This window comes from Myotis lucifugus, unplaced genomic scaffold (assembly GCF_000147115.1).
Source record: "Myotis lucifugus unplaced genomic scaffold, Myoluc2.0 scaffold_54, whole genome shotgun sequence".
Classification (NCBI taxonomy): Eukaryota; Metazoa; Chordata; class Mammalia; order Chiroptera; family Vespertilionidae; genus Myotis; species Myotis lucifugus.
The window spans coordinates 1456773-1477262 of NW_005871102.1; the positions used below are offsets into that span (position 1 = coordinate 1456773).

The 20490-nt window shown below is 36.7% G+C and overlaps 2 protein-coding genes across 4 annotated transcripts in view; both read left to right on the top strand.

The window, feature by feature from the left end:
- Positions 1-20490, top strand: part of RABGAP1L (RAB GTPase activating protein 1 like) — a 417083-nt gene that overhangs the window by 137130 nt on the left and 259463 nt on the right. The window lies entirely within an intron of this gene.
- Positions 2197-5454, top strand: GPR52 (G protein-coupled receptor 52). Its single transcript, XM_023753956.1, has one exon. The coding sequence runs from the start codon at positions 4050-4052 to the stop codon at positions 5133-5135; it is 1086 nt and encodes a 361-aa protein (XP_023609724.1). The 5' UTR covers positions 2197-4049; the 3' UTR covers positions 5136-5454.

The following is a 20490-nucleotide window of genomic DNA, read 5'->3' on the forward strand; positions in this document are numbered from 1 at the left end:
TCCCACGTTCAAAGGCTGTTAAATTGTGTTGTTTACCCATATCTTCAGAAAAAAAAAATCACTTCTGTTGTGGTAAACAACCTGTTTCCCTATTTATAATGGTCTGGCCCTCTAGCAACTTAAGCGCGAAATTAAAGTTAATTTGCCTACAAACGTCAGGTGGTCATAATAATCTGGCCACCCAGTGTATATATATATATCACATATTATTATTCATTCATCTATCATGGACACTTGGGTTGCTTCTATATGTTGGCTATTGTAAATAATGCGGCAGTGAACATAGGGGTGCCTATATCTCTTTGAATTAGTGTTTTTATTTTCTTCGGATGCACCCCTATGTTCACTGCAGAATTATTTACATTAGCCTTTTTATGTTAAATTTAAATACTTACTTTCAAACCTCAACATGGTTCTCATTCTAAGATTGTTAATCTAACTTGTTTATAATTTTTTCTGGTAATGAAAAATGCACTTCCATTCTCTTTACCTAAACCCTTAAAAATTTTAGCAATAATAGGTCTTCCTAAAAGGCAGATCAACATAAAGGAAAGAATAGGGCCTCTGTTCTTTAAAAATTGTTGTTTGAAATCCAAAAGAATTCTTCTTAGACATTTCCTGACTGGCAGCCATTGGTGGAAAGGAGAGAAAAAAAGGATGGGGTTCATAAATACCATGTTAATAATGACAGTTTTGACCCATTTCAATCCTAGGTTCATGAGTCTGTAATAGTAGGCAAGTTATCATACCTTCTCTGGAACCCTTTCTCTTCTCTTGGGAAATGATAATGATGGTACCTACTTCATAGAAAGTTAGGTTTTTATAAGCACATAGTATAGTGATTGGCACATAGAATGTACTCAACAAATGTTAGTTCTCTTCCATTTTCATCTTTTTATTTAAATCATTATCCAAGGATCCCCCCCCCCCCCCATTGATTTTTGGAGAGAGTGAAAGAGAGGGAAGAGGAGGAGAGAGAGAAACATTGATGCGAGAGAGACACATTGACTGGTTGTCTCCTGCACATGCCCCAAGGTTCATGCCCTTGCCCGGGAATTGAACCTGCAATCCTTCAGTCTGTGGCCCAATGCTCTAACCACTGAGCAGCCCTTCAGGTTCCATTTTCATCTTAATTTCCCTAACTTAATTCTGAAATATTGGTAAATTAGTTCTAAATAACTTTTAAGGAAAGTGCTGACCCCATAAGAATTATGCTTAAAATAGTGAATGTTTGTTGATAGTAACTCAAAATAAATGAAAATATTTTTAACCTTCATCAGATAAATGAGCTAAATTTTCTTTCTTTGAACATGGGTATGGGTAACTCAGGTACTGTATGACAAGTGCTTTGACTCGTTGAATCTTTTTCATGTTAGGGTGAAAAGTGGACTAAGCAAACATTCTGCTTATTTTTAATACCTACTCTTCTGAGGTCATATTTGACCTTAAATATTTTCCCAAATTGATTTTAGTATACAGGTGTTAGCTCCAAGGCTTTGTTTGTACAGTTAACTACATCAAATTCAGCAAGTTAGTGTGGGTGTGGCAGGGATTTGAGAGATTAGGTGATTTCTAACTTCTGTTAATCAAAATATAACTATATTTTAGAGAATAAAAATAGTAACTATATCACTTGAGTTCATGAAGACTTAGCTGATTTTTAATAATTAATAAGTTTTTTCTGCCAATGAGCATTAAATTACTGCTGACTTTTTAGTGTCATAGTACCTTGTGGTAGTTTTTCTGCAGGGTTTAAAGGCGTATTCCAGTTTTGTTTTATTTTTCCTGTCCTGTCCAGAGGAAATAATCTTTACAAATGATACAGGGAGACTATTTCTAGAAGTCCATACATGCCATTAATATGTTATAAGGATCGGTCAGTCCCATTGTCTTCTTTTGTCAATCTTGATCGGAGCTTGCCGAGTAAGTCTATAAGCCTGCATGTGCCTGGCAACTGTTACCTAGTGACAGTTTCAGCTGCTGTAGCCATTGGCTGTGCTGTTGATTGGGGCAGGAGGACCGAGTCACCTTTCTGATGGTGAGTTCTTCTGCATCAGCTCAGGATGAGGAGGAGGAGCCGGGCTCCAGCTCAGGTGGAGGCAGTGATGCCGAGCGATTGTGAAGAATATCCTGACAGCATCCTGGAAGCTGCATCACAGTGAGTCGGACTTCTGAATCAAGCAGCTCATAACAGTGAATGTATGTGAGGAGCACTGCCTTATTCCTGTAGCAAGAGAACTATTTTGTAACAAGTGAAGCTGGGAATGTGCAAGGAGGAATATCCTGTGGCTGTTTTAAAAGAAGAAGGACTTCCCTGCATGACTTGGTGATGCACGAGAAAATAACTTTCAGAAGAGTGCCGCTGCATTGTTCCTGAGGAAGTCTGTGTTTTTAACCTATGGCATTTCTTCAAAAGGTGTGACAACAAAGGCTGACAAGCGACTCTCCGAAATGCCTATACTTTAAAAAAGACTTTTGACAATGTTAACCTTGTATCAGGACGACCTTGGAAGCCTGTTGGGTGGATTCATTCCTGCATTATTCCTTTCATTATTTCAGACTCTAGGATTTAAACTCATCTTGATGTGTTAGAGGTATTTTAAAACAAAATCATTTTACAACCTACCCAATGGCCCCTATGCTAATTGAGTACTTGCTCAAAATAGAATGCAGAAATAGAAGAGACATTTTAAAAAACATATGGCTGCTACATAACTGCAAATATAGCAAACAAGGTAAATTTCTACTTTCAGAAGATTTAGTTGAAGTTTCTTTATTGTGTTAATTATCTAATGAAAATAGAAAAGGCAGAGAAGTATAGATTATGCTGTCTACTAGAAATACCTAAGTAGTAAATAATGGCAGCTTTTCTAGTCAGATAAGCTCAGAGTAGATAGGAAAGTTTCCATTATTGTCTAAATTTCATGTAAATTCACAGATATATTTGAGACATAGGTGTGGTTGCAAGGTGAGCAATAACTTTGAGCTGTATATTTTATGGTCATGCTTCATTTTAAGGAAGGTGGCATATCAGACAATGAAAGTTAATGATGCTGAAATTAATAGCAAAATGATGTATTTTTCTTTTGAAAAGGAAGAAGTATAAATTACATTGTTGATGGTAGCACCAGTAACTGTAATATACTAAAACTGTTTGTTGTTTTTCTGAGCACTTAAAAAATGCATGCAGGATGAAAAGTTTGTCATATTTTGTCAGGTGTTAACCCATTACCTATTATCTTCCTACTGGAAATATGTATTGTTTTGTTTTTCGCATGAAAGCTATATGGCAATCTGGAGTCTGTTACCTCTGTTCTACTCCTTTGTGCCCAAATACAGATGAGTCTTTTGGAATTAGCCTTTTCCAGAAAGGGGGTAGTGGTGGCAGTTCTTAGCTTCTTAAAGAAATGAGAGAGAAATGGATCATAAAGTTGACCCACCAGCATCAAACCCTCAAATGAGCCTCAAAACACTTTTTGTTACAATGAACTTTTTCTTAGCTTTCCAGCCAAATCTGAGATCTTAATTATTTAAATTCTAAAATATGAATCCACTTCTTATGTTAGATGAAACAGGAAGCCTGAGACAATTTCAGACTTTTTCTTTTCTCATTCTTTCTAGTTGATCCTTAAGAAACAGCCTTTCTGAGGAGGACAAACAACCCACAGAAGCTTTTCTTCTCTTGGCAATTGCTTTTTTTCTTTTTGCAGCTTTAATTTTTTATTGTGCAAGGTAATAAATCCATTTTCTCTAGAAGTGCCTTGTGTCTGCAAAAAGTTGTTTGAGACCACCAGAGGATGCTAATGGTGACCTTTCCCCACCTCCGCTGTAGCTTATTCTCCTCCCTCTCCCCTTAAAACTGAGGTGTGTCACTGCTCACTGAGGCTGATGAAGAGACTTGAGTCCTTTCTGGGATGCTCAGCTGTGACAGAAGCACTGCCACCGTCTCCCGAAGCTGATTCTGAGACTCTCAGGTGCAGAGTTTAACAGATGCTGGCAGGGCACCGGCTTGCTGTAGCCCAGGCTGCAGGTTCCCTCAATTCCAAGCCATGAACGAATCCAGGTGGACTGAATGGAGGATCCTAAACCTGAGCAGTGGCCCTGTGAATGTGTCTGAGCGTCACTCCTGCCCACTAGGATTTGGCCACTACAGTGCAGTGGACATCTGCGTCTTTGAGACAGTTGTTATTGTCCTGCTGACATTTCTGATCATTGCTGGGAATTTAACAGTCATCTTTGTCTTTCACTGTGCTCCACTCTTACACCATTATACCACCAGCTACTTCATCCAGACGATGGCATATGCTGATCTTTTCGTTGGAGTTAGCTGCTTGGTTCCTACTCTCTCACTTCTCCACTACTCCACAGGTATCCACGAGTCACTGACTTGCCAGGTTTTTGGATATATTATCTCTGTTCTCAAAAGTGTTTCTATGGCATGTCTTGCTTGCATAAGTGTGGATCGTTATCTTGCAATCACCAAGCCTCTCTCCTACAATCAACTGGTCACCCCTTGTCGGCTGAGAATTTGCATTATTTTAATCTGGATCTACTCCTGCCTAATTTTCTTGCCTTCTTTCTTTGGCTGGGGGAAACCTGGTTACCACGGTGACATTTTTGAATGGTGTGCCACCTCTTGGCTCACCAGTGCCTATTTTACAGGCTTTATTGTTTGTTTACTTTATGCTCCTGCTGCCTTTGTTGTCTGCTTCACTTACTTCCACATTTTCAAAATTTGCCGGCAGCACACCAAAGAGATACATGACCGGAGGGCCCGGTTCCCGAGCAATGAGGTGGATTCCTCTGGAGAGACTGGACACAGCCCCGACCGTCGCTATGCCATGGTCCTGTTTCGGATAACCAGCGTCTTTTACATGCTGTGGCTCCCCTATATTATTTACTTTCTTTTGGAAAGCTCCCGGGTCTTAGACAATCCAACACTGTCCTTCCTAACAACCTGGCTTGCTATAAGTAATAGTTTTTGTAACTGTGTAATATACAGCCTTTCCAACAGTGTTTTCCGGCTAGGCCTCCGAAGGCTTTCCGAGACAATGTGCACGTCTTGTATGTGTCTGAAGGAGCAGGACACAAGAGACCCCAAGCCCAGGAAACGGGCCAATTCCTGCTCCATTTGAAGAGAACTGCCCAGTAAATCAAGTGTAATGGATAGTGGTTTGTGTTCATAGTCTTGATTCATCTGGAAATTTGCCACTAGAGAAATATTTACTTGAATAGTAATATGAGATGAAGGGACTAAAGGTTTCATTTTTTTCTCTTTTTTCATGGAGGAAAAAACTAAAGGAAAGGATGTATAGAGAGTAATCTCATGAGATAAATATAGTATGTGAGTGTCAATGTGCAGTAGTGGGAAAAATTAAGCACTGAGGATGACAAAAGTAAGGATGCGAGCCAAGCCCCTCGGTGTCTTTCTCTCTGATTGAACTCTGTCCTCTGTCTTTGTCTCTGATTCTTGTCTCTTTACTCTCATTGTGTTTGTGGAAATTACTTGCATCAATTTTCCTCTATAGAAAATTGCTACATATTATATATGTGGCAAAGTATAATCTTTGGCATCAAAGTGTACTTTTAAACACACTGATCTGAAATCCGTAAGTGGTCTCTCATGGATGTATAGTAAGCATTGTATGTTAGTACCTGCCACACAACCCTTCTGCTTGTGTTTTTATAATCTCCACAGCACGCATTTTCTGCCATGAGCAAAAAGAAACAGTATTTTTCTTTCATCAGGGTAAAATGATGCTCCCCTCCCCTGTATTCCTGCTGTATTTCCCTTTATCTGCATCCTTTGGTACCTTAATTCAGAAGTGTCTTAGCTAATGAAAGAATCTACTACATAGAGCAATCAAAATGTTAAATAATTTATTCCTTCCAACAAAGCAATCGATAACCAGTATGAGATATTATGTTAAATCTTTTTAATGGCTTTTAGAAACATTTTTTCTGATTTCTTTTAAATTCTTTCACATTCCCAAAGTGGTGTCCCTTTTGCTATATAGTAAAGCTTTGTTTTCCTTTAATACAATCAACAAATAATTCTAATGCAGATGGTGAGTACTCACCCGGAAGTGAGGCATTGCTCTTAAAGCTACTTGGTGTGTCTTTTTTTATTTTTAAGACTAAAATATTGACCTTTTTGTGTTAGGTTTACAAAACTTACTGTTCTGTCCACCAATCATTTGTGTAATATGCGTTTGCACATAGTATATTTTTTACAACAAAGAAAATGTAAATGACATTATGTGATCTGTGCCTAATGTTTTCTTAGCACAATATATAGATCAATGTTGCTTAAGTCACCAACATAGGGAAAAAATATACAAAAACTTATTTTAGTGAAAAAATACTTTTGTGTAGCTGTTATTTAGATATTTATATTAGACCAAGCTGTATTCTTAGTGCTGCTGAGAATATAATATACTTAATTATGAAATACAGGTGACAGCTTTCAGTATTTTCTTTTGTAATGATCTGTTTTCATATTCAGAGTTTAAATTCGCTTATTTTTTAGTGTGCTACATGGAATTGTGTAATAAATTGTCAGGGGTTTAGATGTAGCAAAATGGCATTTGGGAATTAGTAGTGAAGCAGGTCTGAGTGGTAAAACATCTAAATCTTACTTTTTTTAACCATAATTTTCCTGCCTGATAGATATTTTAAATTTTATATCAAACTACTACTGAGTATTTTTCTTCTCAGCATTTTTGATTTGTTTGTTTTATGAAATGCATTAATGAATGTGCCTACAGAAGCCAACCATGTTGCACACTGGTGGTTTGACTTCATAGGCCCTTTAGTGGAAATGTCATCATTCTATTGAGGTTGTTCTGAAACCCTGTATATTTTTTAAAATGTAAGAAAGGTTTAAAATAAATAATAAAATAGTATTCTATATATCAAAATCAGACTTTGCTCCAGTTTAATAAAATACTTAACTTGGAACAAGAGTTTACTTGTTTGGGATCAAAATTTAACTGTTTTATATTTCTGTGGTTTGGGTTGCTTACATTAATTCTTGTCCCCAGTTTGCAATTGGCATCTTGGAAAAGTTGAAATGCGCATTTTAAGTTTAGATCAGTTCAATGAAACATGATACTATAACTTTTCAGTGGTCATAAATAGGACCTTCAACATGTATTATTTGAGAACAAACACATTTTGATTCCTTAAGTTTGGAGTGTACATATAGTTAGAAAAGACTCAGTAGATGACCTGTATAGGAACCGTGAGGTCATGTTTATTGCATTTTCCTCTTCTAGCTTTTTCTCATAATAATTCTAACAACAGTTATGCGCCAGGCACCGTGTTAAGTTTTACATGTGACATTTAATCCTACTATGACTCTTTGAGATAGCTACTGTTATTCCCATTATAGAGAGGAGGAAACTAGAGAAAAGTGACTTATCCAAGGTCACTCAATAAAGTCAGTGTCAGAAGTTCAGTAACACCCAGTTGTCCTGGAGCGAAAGCCTGCACACTTAACCACTATACATACTCCCTCCACCTCCCCCCCTCCCCCCAAAAAAGCGCCTTCAAACCTTTGTACCTCTTTTCATACAAAAGTTCTCTTTCTTTTTTTCTCACCTAAATCTTTTGCTTCACTTCTTTTTCTGTTCTGGTGATATCTTTTTCCTTGATCTTACAAATCTCTTTGATGAAAACAGCAATTTTAATAAGCCCAAACTTGCCAGGTTAGTCTATAATCTGTAGTCTATAATCAAACTATTTTTTAAAATAGTAAAAGTGAAACCCCAGGCATGGCATTTCCTTGACATTACTTTTGTTTATTTTTGTTAAGTTTTCCTTGAATAGCTTTTTAAAATCTCTATAAATTTCTTATTGAAAGAGAATTTTTTTGAAGAAGAGTAGAAATGAAAGTCTTTATTGTAGCCTGAAAGGGGAGCCACTATGAGGCAAGTTTTAGGTTTAGAATCTCTATTTATTGTAATGTTTCCTGTGTAACTCTAGGGTAAGCCACTTAACTTTCTTTTGACATACTTTAATATGTGTATAATTATAGAATAAGGTAATACTTATTTTGAAACAACTCTGTATTTTTCAGAATAATGCATTTTAAGAACAGGAAGCATAGCCGTTATTCTCATCATTATATAGTGTTCTGTGATAATTATCCAATTTGGTTATAAATGACAGAATATATAATTTATTATGTGAGTGTAGACATAAATGACGTTGTTGTGTTAAAGGACTGTGCTCTGTCTCTCCCCACCCTGAAACCTAATTGTATATATATATATATACAACTATGTGATAAACAAGTAAAGAAGAACAAGATGTGGAGAAGTGCTATGTAACATGCTGAGCATAGCATCACTTGTGTTCAGGTAGAAGCACCGGCAGTGCACGGGAGCCCAAGTTACTGTTGATGCTCTATTTTGATGTTTTAGGTTCCAACAGTTGACCTTTTCTCTGAGCAAAACTATTGTAAGATTAAGAAGGTTATGTAGAAAGTGGCATATTCTACAGCCAAGTATATAGACATTGGGGAAAACAAAATGACCAGTGTTTCTTGGAAATGAAAGTTTTATCCAGTGCTAGTTTTGCTCTATAATTTAAAATATCCATAACTTTTTAAAAATAGTAAAAGTGGGCATCTTTTAAAATATTAAGTGATGTGATTAGGTATTTCTTTATTAATATTTTATTTGCAATTTATTTTTACAATGAGCATTTACTTTTTTAATAATTAGGAAGAGAAAGTAGTTTTAATAAAAATAATGCTGTCTATTTAAAAAATATTTTGACATTTCACTAAACAGTTTTTGTTCTTTCTATAAGTAACATTATATAGTTTTGTCTTAAAACTATTTTGCTTTGATGATAGTTTATATGATTTTCATAATATTAGTTATTTTAGCTAGTTTTTCAGAGAAATTTGATGACCTTCTACTTATGATATTAGATGTTCTTATTTTTGCTTCAACACAATTGGTTTGAAGTGTTATTTGCTGAATTTGAAATGGATATCAATCACTGTAAGGTTTTTTATGCACCACTGATGACACCTTCTAGCATTTTTTCCCACATCTTTAACAAAAGGATGACCCTGCATTTCATAGATTAGCAGGATTCTATTTTCAGTCCCCCCATCTAAAAAGGTCATATCTATAACTTTTTAATGGTAATTTTATTCTATTCTTATATATGTTTAGAGGCCCAGTGCACAAATTCGTGCACATTGAAAGGAAATTAATTAGAAGGTGGCTGGAGGGGCGGGACTGGGCGAGTCTGGCCAGACATGCCCTGGAGCCAACCTCCCATGGTCCCTCTACAGCTAGCTGCACCTGGTGTAGCCAGGGCTCGAAGGGCATCTGCAGAGTGAGCGGGGTCCCTCTGGCAGTTGGGGTCCCTCGGCCTGGCCTGCAGGGACCAGGCCAAAACTGGCAGTCCAACATCCCCCAAGGGGTCCCAAATTGCGAGAAGGCGCAGGCCAGGCCTTGGGACCCACCGGTGCATTTGTGCTCTGGGCCTCTAGTATGCATATAAGACTTTTGGTTAATCTCTTCCCTCCCTCTCCCCTCCCCTCTTCCCTCTGAGATTCATTAGTCTGTTCCATGTTTCCATGCCTGTGGTTTCCGCTCCTGTGTTGAGCGTCTGCTCCCTGGTGGTCAGTGCGCGTCATAGCTACCAGCCAGTCAGCCAGGCAGCCGGTCACTTAGGCTTTTACTAGTATATATATATATACTAGTAGATTGCCCATGAAGGTGAAAATATCACAGTAATAAATCTAGCAAGTGTCTGGTGTGTCTGATAGATATTAAACATAAAACACATATAGGATATCAGTACCTTCACCATAGTAAATGGGACCATATTAATTTTTGAGATTCTAAAATTTATAGATGATAAATATCAAGAAACATAGCACATAGAGTAAAATTTATTGAATGGTAGTATTTGCTAAAATTCTAAAACTTTCCCAAATGCTACTTTATTCAAGAGAAATCACTTTTATCTTTGACTTTAAAAATTTGACTCCAATTTTATTTTATGTTTTCTACTTAAGCAAGTGTAAATATGGTTGATGTCAGTTAAAAGTGCCCGAATAAACTTTATAAATTCAAAAGTTGTGGCATTATTTTAGTTGAGAGGCCCCCACAAACACAAAATCAAGTATAAATGTATATAGCCTGTTCATTCAAACTCAAAATATAGCCCTGGCCAGTGTGGCTCAGTTGTTTGGGCATCGTCCCATGCACCAAAAGGTTGCTGGTTCGATTCAGGGTCAGGGCACATGCCCAGGTTGTGGGTTTGGTCCCCAATAGGGGGCATCCAGGAGGCAGAGGGTGGATGGTTCTCTCTCACGTTAATGCTTTTCTCTCTTCCTCTCTCTAAAAACCAATAAAATATCTTTAGAAAAAAATGTCAGACTATATCTTTGAACGCAGTGCAGACTGTAGCAAGCAGTGACTAGTGTTTTGTCTGAGGTTATGCTTGTCACAAACCATTGATCACGGATATACTCAGTGTAAAATACAATTTTAAAGCACTTATGTTCATAATAGAGGTTGAAGTTTAAAATAGGTATTATTAGATCATACATGTTATGCTAATAGCCTCTTCACAGTTATTTCATTTACTTTTTCAGGAATTTTATAATAAAAATGTTAAATTGATATTATAAATGATAGATGTAGAGAAGATTAAAAGATAATTTGTGAAGAAGCCAATAAAAAATTCCTGAAAATACTGGTTTTAATGTTTTAATAAGTTAAAATATATTTGGAATTTTCTTATATTTATTATTTTGACAAGGAAAAGATGATTCAAAATTGGTTTTTCAGAAATGCTTGCAGTTATGAATTTCAAAGTAGAGCATAGTTCTTTATTTGAAAGGAAAGAACCACTGTATAATGTATATCTAGGTTTTTGTGAAATGTTTTTCTTGCCAAAGGTTAAAATTTAAAATGAAGTTGTATTAAAATTAAAAATTGCAAATAGATATACATTCAAATTGCTGCTCTCTTCAAATAGATTTTGAGGAAAAACTCGATATCCCAAAGATTAGTTTATTATCCTACTTCCACCACTCCCAGGCAACTAAAAAAACTTATGTGTCTAAGATCTTAAAACATTACTGGTCATGGCATGTATGGGGGGCAACTGATGGATGTTTCTCTCTCTCTCTCTCTCAAATCAGTAAAAGACATATCCTTGGGTGAGGATTAAAAAAAGAAGATAGCAAATTATCAGGTTTTCATTAGTTTGACTTTAGATGAAAGATCTCAGAGATTCATTAGGTCTTCCTACCCTTTTCAGAGTACTCAGTAGACTGGAGGTGTTAAGAGAAGACCTCAAGGATTTCTTATAGAGATTATTTGAATGTTGATATTGTGTCTATTTCATATATCCACCAACTTGCCCTTTCATGTTAGCACCTTTTAATTTCAGACAACTTTATAAAAGAATGAATTATAGCTAATCACTGTAAACTTATTTCTAAATTCTGCCTCTCCTGATTTCCATCCCTTTTACATAACGAATTTCCCCTTTTTCATCTTCAATCAACATTCATTTTGTGTGTTTTTTAATTTTTAAAGAAGTATTACCCCTTGAGGAAGTTTAGGGGTCTAAAGGCATAAAAAAGAAAATTAAATCACCCATTGTTCCATTACTGATATATAATTAGATATAACAACTCTTCACTTTTTTTCTTCTTTTTTTTCCACTATGGACTAATACTTTTTCTATATACTAGTAAAGGATATTTTGGCCCTGCTGGCATGGCTCAGTGGTTGAGCGTCAACCTATGAACCAGGAGGTCACAGTTGGATTCCTGGTCAGGGCACATGCCAGAGTTGCAGGCTTGATCCCCAGTAGAGGGCATGCAGGAGGCAGCCAATCAATGATTCTCTTTCATCATTGATGTTTCTCTCTCTCTCTCTCTCTCTCTCTCTGATGTTTCTCTCTCTCTCTCTCTCTCTCTCTCTCTCTCTGAAATCAATAAAAATATATTTTTTAATTTTAAAAGGATTTTTAAATGCAGTTATTTATAATATAAGCATTTTTGATGTTATTGTATATTCTTTATGAACATCTTTATAAATAAAACATTGTCTCTATTTAGTATTCTTACAATTTTTAAGAAAGAAATACTTAGTTAAAACGTATGGAGATATTTTAAGATTATTTATACATATTGCCAAATTGCTTTCCAAAAGGAGTGAGCCAGTTTATCTTCACACCAATAATTATCAAGCTATGTTGTTTCACCACAAACTTTCCAGCAGAAAGTCTATAGTAACAAGTAAATTAAGGAGAATTGATTTTCACTTTATCCCCTCCCAGCTCCTTTAAGAGGTTGTTTTGTTAATGCAGTTTTTTCTGGTATTTGTTTTCCTAGCATACCCCCTCCCCTTGCCAAATGTAACTAAAATGGGTCTGCTGAACCTCATTTAAAGAAATAATTCTTTATTTCAAAGGTCTTTGAGCCCAGATTAGCTTCTCACTTTATTAGTTCACCATTTACTCTGCTGCTGCTTGGTTAAGACCATGTTATTTTCAGAACACGGAATTCTGTTAATGCTCTTGCCCTATGATTGGTGCTATCTTCAGCATTGCCTATTTCAGTGTGTGTTGTGTGTGCTCCAGGACCATCTGTGTACTGAAGTTTGAGAAAGACTTAGAACATGTTCTTCTGCCCCTGTTACAGCAGTAACATCCCTACTTGCCTCTCCAGGAAGGGGAGGACCTTTTCCTAAGCAGACTTTTAGGTCCTGGATCCTTGGAGTGTATGTGGGCATCAAGACTTCAGCTGTTAAGGGCTGCGGACCCCAGGCCTGATTTTGACTCTAGGATTTACCTGACCCGCAGAACTGTGGGCACAGTTCCCTCAGCAGCTTTACCACCTTGAAGAAGTCCTACCTGGTGTGGATGTGAAAAGAGCAGGGGATGCTCACACATCTGCATCTTTTCTCTTCATTGTATCTTGTACTCAAATCTCTATATTTAGTGGCTATTCAATATTTGTTGAGCTAAGTATAAAGTGCTTTCTATATATTAAGTCATTTATTTCTTGAGTTCAATTGAACTTAATTATCCAAATTAACTGTATTTTTGGGCTTTTCCACACCCCCTCCCCCCCCAATTCAGTGGAGGTGTGGTTGGACTAAAGGTTACCGCAAATCCTTTTCCCCTCTGCATTTATATTAGAGACTAAATGAGGAAGCCATAAAAATTAGTGTATTAGGAGAGTCGAATGATTACTTAATATAGGTATCATTTAATATAGCTATTCTCTCTAATTGAATTCTTCCTTCCAAACCCCATAGTGTAGGCTTTGAATGTGTTTTAAAGGAGGATGAATGCACTTTGGGAAGATTTGGATTTTGGATAATTTTTATTTGCATTCAGCTGAAATGAATGTCTTTCTGAATTCTTTATGATGATATAGAAAAAATTAAAATTCTATATTACCCCAAACCTTCTCATATGTTAGTAAAACTATTGTTCCAATCTCTAGTCTTCTCTTCATCTTGGAGCATTTCTGGTAAATTATGGTTTTGAAGCTCATCACCAGCTTTTCTCAGAATATGCTCTAATATATCCTTCTTTAAATGGTGCTCAGAGCTGAATATAATGTTCTGTATGTGACATGACCATTGTCAGAGGAAAGTGGGGTTATCTTTTTTGCTTGCTTTATATTTCATACTGCTAATTTTTCTGCACAAAAGTAAATTAGATATCTTTGTTAGTTATGCTTTACTGTTTAACATATTTATTTTCAATAAACCCATAAATATTTTTCACACCTTCTTAATTATACGTTCTTTCTCTACATGTACAATGGTTTGTGTTTTTTTAAAACCTTATCTTTCTCTCCCTTAAATTTCATCTTGTTAGAGCTGGTTCATTTAGCCCAGTTTTTTGAATCTTCATTGTGTTTTGAATATATTCATTAAATGTTTTCCATCTTTAAATGTGATAGACATATTTAATGTATAAGCCAGATAATTGATGTTTAAAAATCAAGCTTTGTCATGGGTCCCTAAGACCACCCCCAGGTTTGGTGATTTGTTGGAAGGATTCATAAGATTGGCTGTACCCATGGCTAAGAATTATTGCAACAAATGGATATTAAACAGAATTAGCAAAGGGAACCAGATGGGAGCTTTTAAGAGTCCTCTCCAGTGGAGTCACACAGTGTCCACTTAATTCCTCCAGCATGTAGTGACAGCACGTGCAGTGTTATGCAGCTCATTAGAGACTCAGCACCCCAGGGTTTTACTGGGGGCTGGTCACACAAGCATCCTTGGCTGAGCACCTACCAAAATCCCAGACTCCCAGAAGGAAAGCAGATATTCTATTTAATAAAAGCCCAGTGACTGAAATGGTGGAATGACCAGAACTACCAAAGACCAGAACACCACGGCCCCTCGTCCCGGCTGGCCCCACCCTCAGGGAGCAATTAGGGGCGATCAGGCAGGCAGGCAGAGGAGGTTAGGAGTGATCAGGCAGGCAGGTGCGTGGTTAGGGGCGATCAGGCAGGCAGGCGTGTGGTTAGGGGCGATCAGGCAGGCAGGCAGAGGAGGTTAGGAGTGATCAGGCAGGCAGGCGAGCATTTAGGAGCCAGTGGTCCCAGATTGCAAGAGGGATGGTTCTGGATTGTGAGAGGATGCAGGCCGGGCTGAGGGACCCCCCTTCCCCATGCATGAATTTCATGCACTGAGCCTCTAGTTTAATATAAACCATATTGTTTGCATAAATAATCCAGGCACAATGAGCTACCCTTATCATTTAGGAAGAGTTTTATATCATTATAGGGAACTGTTTATCAGCCAAGTTTTTAGAAGTCAGCCAAGGGCTAACCTTTCGAGGAGGCTGTTTTAAGGATAGGCAGTCCCAGGTCTGCTATATTAACTCTTCTCTATACATTATGTTACATTGACATTTACTAGAATAGTATATGTCTAGTGTGTTTTGAGATTGGTGCAATAAAATTTCCTATATATACACCAAGGTGGTCATTTGCTTAGAAGTAACCTTGAATGTAGGCCCTTTTAATGAGATTAGACCTGTTATTTTTATTTATTTATTTTAAAATATATATTTTTTTTATTGATTTCAGAGAGGAAGGGAAAGGGGGAGAGAGAGAAACATCAATGATGAGAAAGAATTATTGGTTGGCTGACTCCTGTATGACCCCATTGGGGATCGAGCCCACAACCTGGGCCTATGCCCTGACTGGGAATCGAACTGTGACCCCCTGGTTCATAGGCCGACACTCAACCATTGAGCCACACCAGCTGGGCTAGACCTGCTATTTTTACAGCAGAAGACCTTTTGTTTGAAATGCACCTTACCTTACCTTACCACTTAATATTGTTTCTTGTATACAACAGTTTTAGTTATATAATTTTGGTAAGAATATTTAACAACATTTGCCTCTCATTTTTCCTCCTTATTACTAGTTGCCAAATAGTTACTAATTTTGTGAGTTCCAGACTTCTAAATGGCTAAATTGCAAAGATTGTTTACCTTTTATAAAGCCTAGTTTTTCTCTAATTTTTATTATTATTTTAACCTTGTTCTTGATTGTATAAGAGAAGAAAATTAAGAATAGCAAGAACAATAAACCCACAATTTGGAACAAACTAAAGCTTCATAATTTAAATTTCATGAATTACATTTTATTTAAGTTGTGACAGGAAAGGTACCATTTATTTTAGAGTTGTAGAGCATTTATACAAGTGCAGAAACCTTTTTTTTTGTTTGTTTTTTTACCATTTGAGAAGTACTTAAAATATTGGTAGATATTTTGGACTTGTCAGAAGAGAATATTTTATTTTCTAAACTTATACTTTATACTGAGTTATAAATTTTTAAAAGGCCAACAAATAAGTGTTAAAGTCCCTTTGCGTATTCATTTAGCAAATGTAACTATAATTCAATATGATTATTTGATACTATTTACTATAAGAAAATTTGCCATTTGTATTTCATAACTACATTTTAAATATAGAAATATTTTAATACAGATATCTTTAGCATTTGGAGTATATTTTTCAGGGAGATTTTTAAGAATGCCTTTTAGTTGAATTTTTAAGATGAAAATAATGACCTTTTTTGCAGTTCTGCCCAAGGACGAATGATTGGATGACATTTAAAAATGATCCTTACAAGAGCTGTAATTTTGTGATGCTCTCCCCATTCCTCATTTATTGTTCCCTTTGAATATTTCCACAGAGAAGACATCTTTTCTCAGGGATTGAACTACCATCCTTTGCCAGGTGCTCTGAAATGAAGCTCTAAATCTGGCCTTGTGCCTTTTCTCTAGTTACATGTATCTAGTGTTCAGATTCTGCATTTCTCATAAAAATTGAAACCCAAAAAATTACAACGGGAACTCACTATTGCCAACTCTTATTCCTTAAACTGACTGTCTCATTTGGTTTTGTTTTCTTATTAATTGCTTTGGTACAGCTTACAACTCTGTGTATGTAATAAATGCCCATTTCCAGCTTACAGCTCTGTATATTTAATAAATGCCTATTGGAAAAAGACTACAAGACTTTCTTCTCCCTCTCTCCCCATTTCATTCAGAATACAATGTGTATTCATTTTTCTGTGTTCTAAGATACCTTCTCTGAGTTACCACTTAGATCACTTTCTTTACTTTCAATCTTCATGTGTAGTTTTATTATATTCTTTATGTACTTTGAATCATATGAACTGTGATTAACTGGTAACCCATGGACACAGTCTCCTACTCCTAAGAATCCTTTCAGAATTAACAAGGTGACCACTTTAATTGTTAGGGGGCTCTGTGGCTTAGAAGATGCTTCCTAGTTGTGAGCCAAAGTTTTCTTTCTCGAAATGCCTACCATTTGGTCCCATGTCATCTCTTCTGGAGAAAAACAGAAATGTCTTCTTTTTGATATAGTACATCTGATATGTGAAAACTGCTCTTATATCTTCCTTCTCTTCCCAGATTACACATCCTTATTTTCCGACCCTTTACTCATTCATCCATTTAGCAAATATTTATTGAGCACCTCTTAGGTGCAAGGCACTGTTTTGAAATACTTGGAATATGGTGTTGAACAAGAATGATGGGCTCTCTTTCCTCATAGGGTTTATTCCAAATAGAGGTAAACCAAAAGTGTTCCAAATTAAGACACTGACAAGTAAAAAAGAAGATAATTTCAGATTAGGAAACGTGCCATGAAGAAAATAACACAGGGCTATAGGATAGAGAGGCGTAGAGATGGGAGGTTACTGCTTCTCCATGTACTTTGGTTTCCAAATGTCTCATCATCTTGATTGCCCTTCACACAACAACACTCACTGCCTTTGGTACCGTGAAAATCCATACAAGGGCGGGATGGACTTTGACCTGCTATTGTCCTATATACATAGGAAGGTAGAAACATCTTAATTATATGTTCAATGGAGCTTTTGGACTACTAGATCCACAAGGCCACTATTAAAAAGCCAGAGACAAAAATTTAGACCTTGTCGGACTTAGACACAGTGTTGTCTAGCTCAGTGTGCTCTCACTTACAATGGATACAGTGGGATTAACACTTGCCATACATAGACAATGTGTTTCCATTAGTGCAGCCCCAGATATCCTTAGTGGGTTCAACAGCAGGGTCACCTAGCTTTGTAGTGTACTTCTTCAGGTCTGTTGGTTTTGAACTAGTCTTTTACCAGCTCTTTCTCTATTCTGAACTTGGAAAATCATTTTATTGATCCTATTTGCAGAGCTTTACAGTCCTCCCTATAAAATTCAATCTCACCTCCAAGCCCTTCCTTCTCATTTTTATGTGATCCCTTTGGATCTTGTAGATTTGAAAAGCTTACCTCCTCTGTTGTTTTTCAAGTCAGCAATAATGAACTTAGCAAACAGTTTCCTTCTATATGGATTTTGCTTTATATAATTAGCACATCTTGAGTATGGCTGTATATCTACCTCTAATTCTTCCTAATAACTAGTTATACCTTGATGTAATGTTAATATCTAGTTGCTATGTTCCCTCTTGTTTTCAATTATTTCATGAGATATTTGCTAGAGAGGGAGAGGCATACTTGTTAAGCCTGCATTCTAAAGTCAATTTATTTTTTTAAAATTTAAATTCTTTAGTGTTTAATGTATTACATAAGTCTCCTTTTTCCCCCATTGACCTTCCCCTATCTTCCCCCAACCCCCAGCACATGCCCTCCCCCCACCCCTCCCCCATCTGTGTCCATTGGTTATGCTCATATGCAATATTTGGGTTTTAATTTTGTATTCTTTTTCCTATTATTTGTGTAATACTGAGCATATTACCTAACCTCTCTGACCATTGGTTTCCTAATAATTGTTCCTCTTCATGGGGATTTATGAAATAATGAATATAAATCACCTATCATAGTGCCTGGTATATAGAAAGGAGAGCCCAATAAATACTAGCAACAGCAACTGTAGTTATTGTCAGTCCTGCAAAAATTAAGTATATTCCATCTTGGGTTTTCCTGATCTAAAACCCTTTAAATGCATGTTCACGTACACAAATACACACATAGCTAGATTTTTGCCATTTTTTTTCTTAGGGATGAACACAGTGAAACACTTTTGTTTTTTAAGTTTTATATGTCATCTGTCTAGAAAAAGCATCAAACTTACCACCTCTGAAATCCATTATTTTAAATTGAAAGCTTAAATTTTATCTTTTCATTTACCACCTTTCCAGTGGTCCCCAGTTCTCAAAGTTTAGCAATACCAAATCTTTTAACGGCCTTTGGTTTATCTTTGAGCCTAAGTCTAAAATGAGTCATGGTCATGGGATGCTGAAAGTTAATATGAAAATTGCCTGGGTATTTCACTTAGTCACAGAGAATAAAATTGTGATAGCAGGGAAGGGACATATTTATAACACAACTACTTTACGACAAGAGCTGTGAAAACATCTTTATATAGAATATTTTATTTAACCCTTTTAGTAACTTGTTTCACAGGGGAGGAAATTAGCACCAGAATTTAAATATATCTATTAAGTGGTAAAATATATAGAATTTGAATCCAGCTTTGTCTGACACTAAAACTATGTCCTTTACTTCCCATATATGCTGCCTCCTTTCTTCCGGCTATTTGGCAACTAACATTATACTGACATGTATATTAAACTCAAGATATTAGTACTATTTTTTTTCCCACTGAGCATCTGTCCCTGGGAAGCCAATAAATGATTGCCCTAGAGATTTTCAAAGTCAGGAAATTCGTGAGGATCATGACTAAAGTTGTCAAGTTTCCCTACTTAGGAAAACTTTAGCACTTTAGAAATACAATATAATGGAATCTTAAGGTTTGAAGAGACCTTCTTGGTCATGAGTTTTGTTTTCTGTCCACATAACAGTCACATATGTGGGGGTCTATAATAAGGAGGTTATTTTAGTATTTTGTATGTGGAATATTTTATAGTGATTTAAGATCAGTTCTTGCCTTTTTAAATTACACTCTCTAATAATACATTGCATTTTTTAAATCTTTATTGTTCAGATTATTACAGATGTCCCCCCCCCCATAGCTCCCCTCCACCCGGTTCCCACCCCACCCCAGGCCCTCGCCACTCCACTGTCTGCGTCCATAGGTACTGCATACATGCATATAAGATCTTTGTCCAGTCTCTTCCTGCACGCCCCCACACCTCCTTTCCCCTGAGAATTGTCAGTCCACTCCATTTCCATGCCCCTGATTCTGTTACATTCACCAGATTATTCTGTTCATCAGATTTTTTATTCACTTGATTCTTAGATTCACTTGTTGATAGATATGTATTTGTTGTCACTTTGTTGTTCGTAATTTATTATCTTTACCTTTTTCTTCTTCCTCTTCTTAAAGAATACCCTTCAATATTTCATGTAATACTGGTTTGGTGGTAATGAACTCCTTTAGCTTTTTCTTGTGTGTGAAGCTCTTTATCTGACCTTCAATTCTGAATGATAGCTTTGCTGGGTAAAGTAATCTTGGTTGTAGGTTCTTGTTATCCATCACTTTGAATATTTCTTACCACTCCCTTCTGGCCTGCATAGTTTCTGTTGAGAAATCAACTGACAGTTGTATGAGTACGCCCTTGTAGGTAACTAACTGTTTTTCTCTTGCTGCTTTTAAGATTCTCTTTTTGTCTTTTGCCCTTGACATTTTAATTATGATGTGTCTTGGTGTGGTCCTCTTTGGATTCCTCTTGTTTGGGGTTCTCTGTGCTACTATTTCCAGAATAATATATGGTTGAAGTGGGCTTTGGTGTTCCACTTCACTGAGTCTGCCCCTTGAATGTGTCACTTATGGATGTGAAGAGTTGTAATCTGGTATGGTTTCACACTGACCACTGGGTACACTGGCTCTTGGATCTCTAAGGAGGTGCAAAGTCAGCCACTGCCTGGGGCTTCCCAGCAAGAGCTACAGAGAGATCTGCAGATTCCTCCTCTTTGTATGGGGTTTGGAGGCGCCCAGATGAGGCCCAGCTGTGA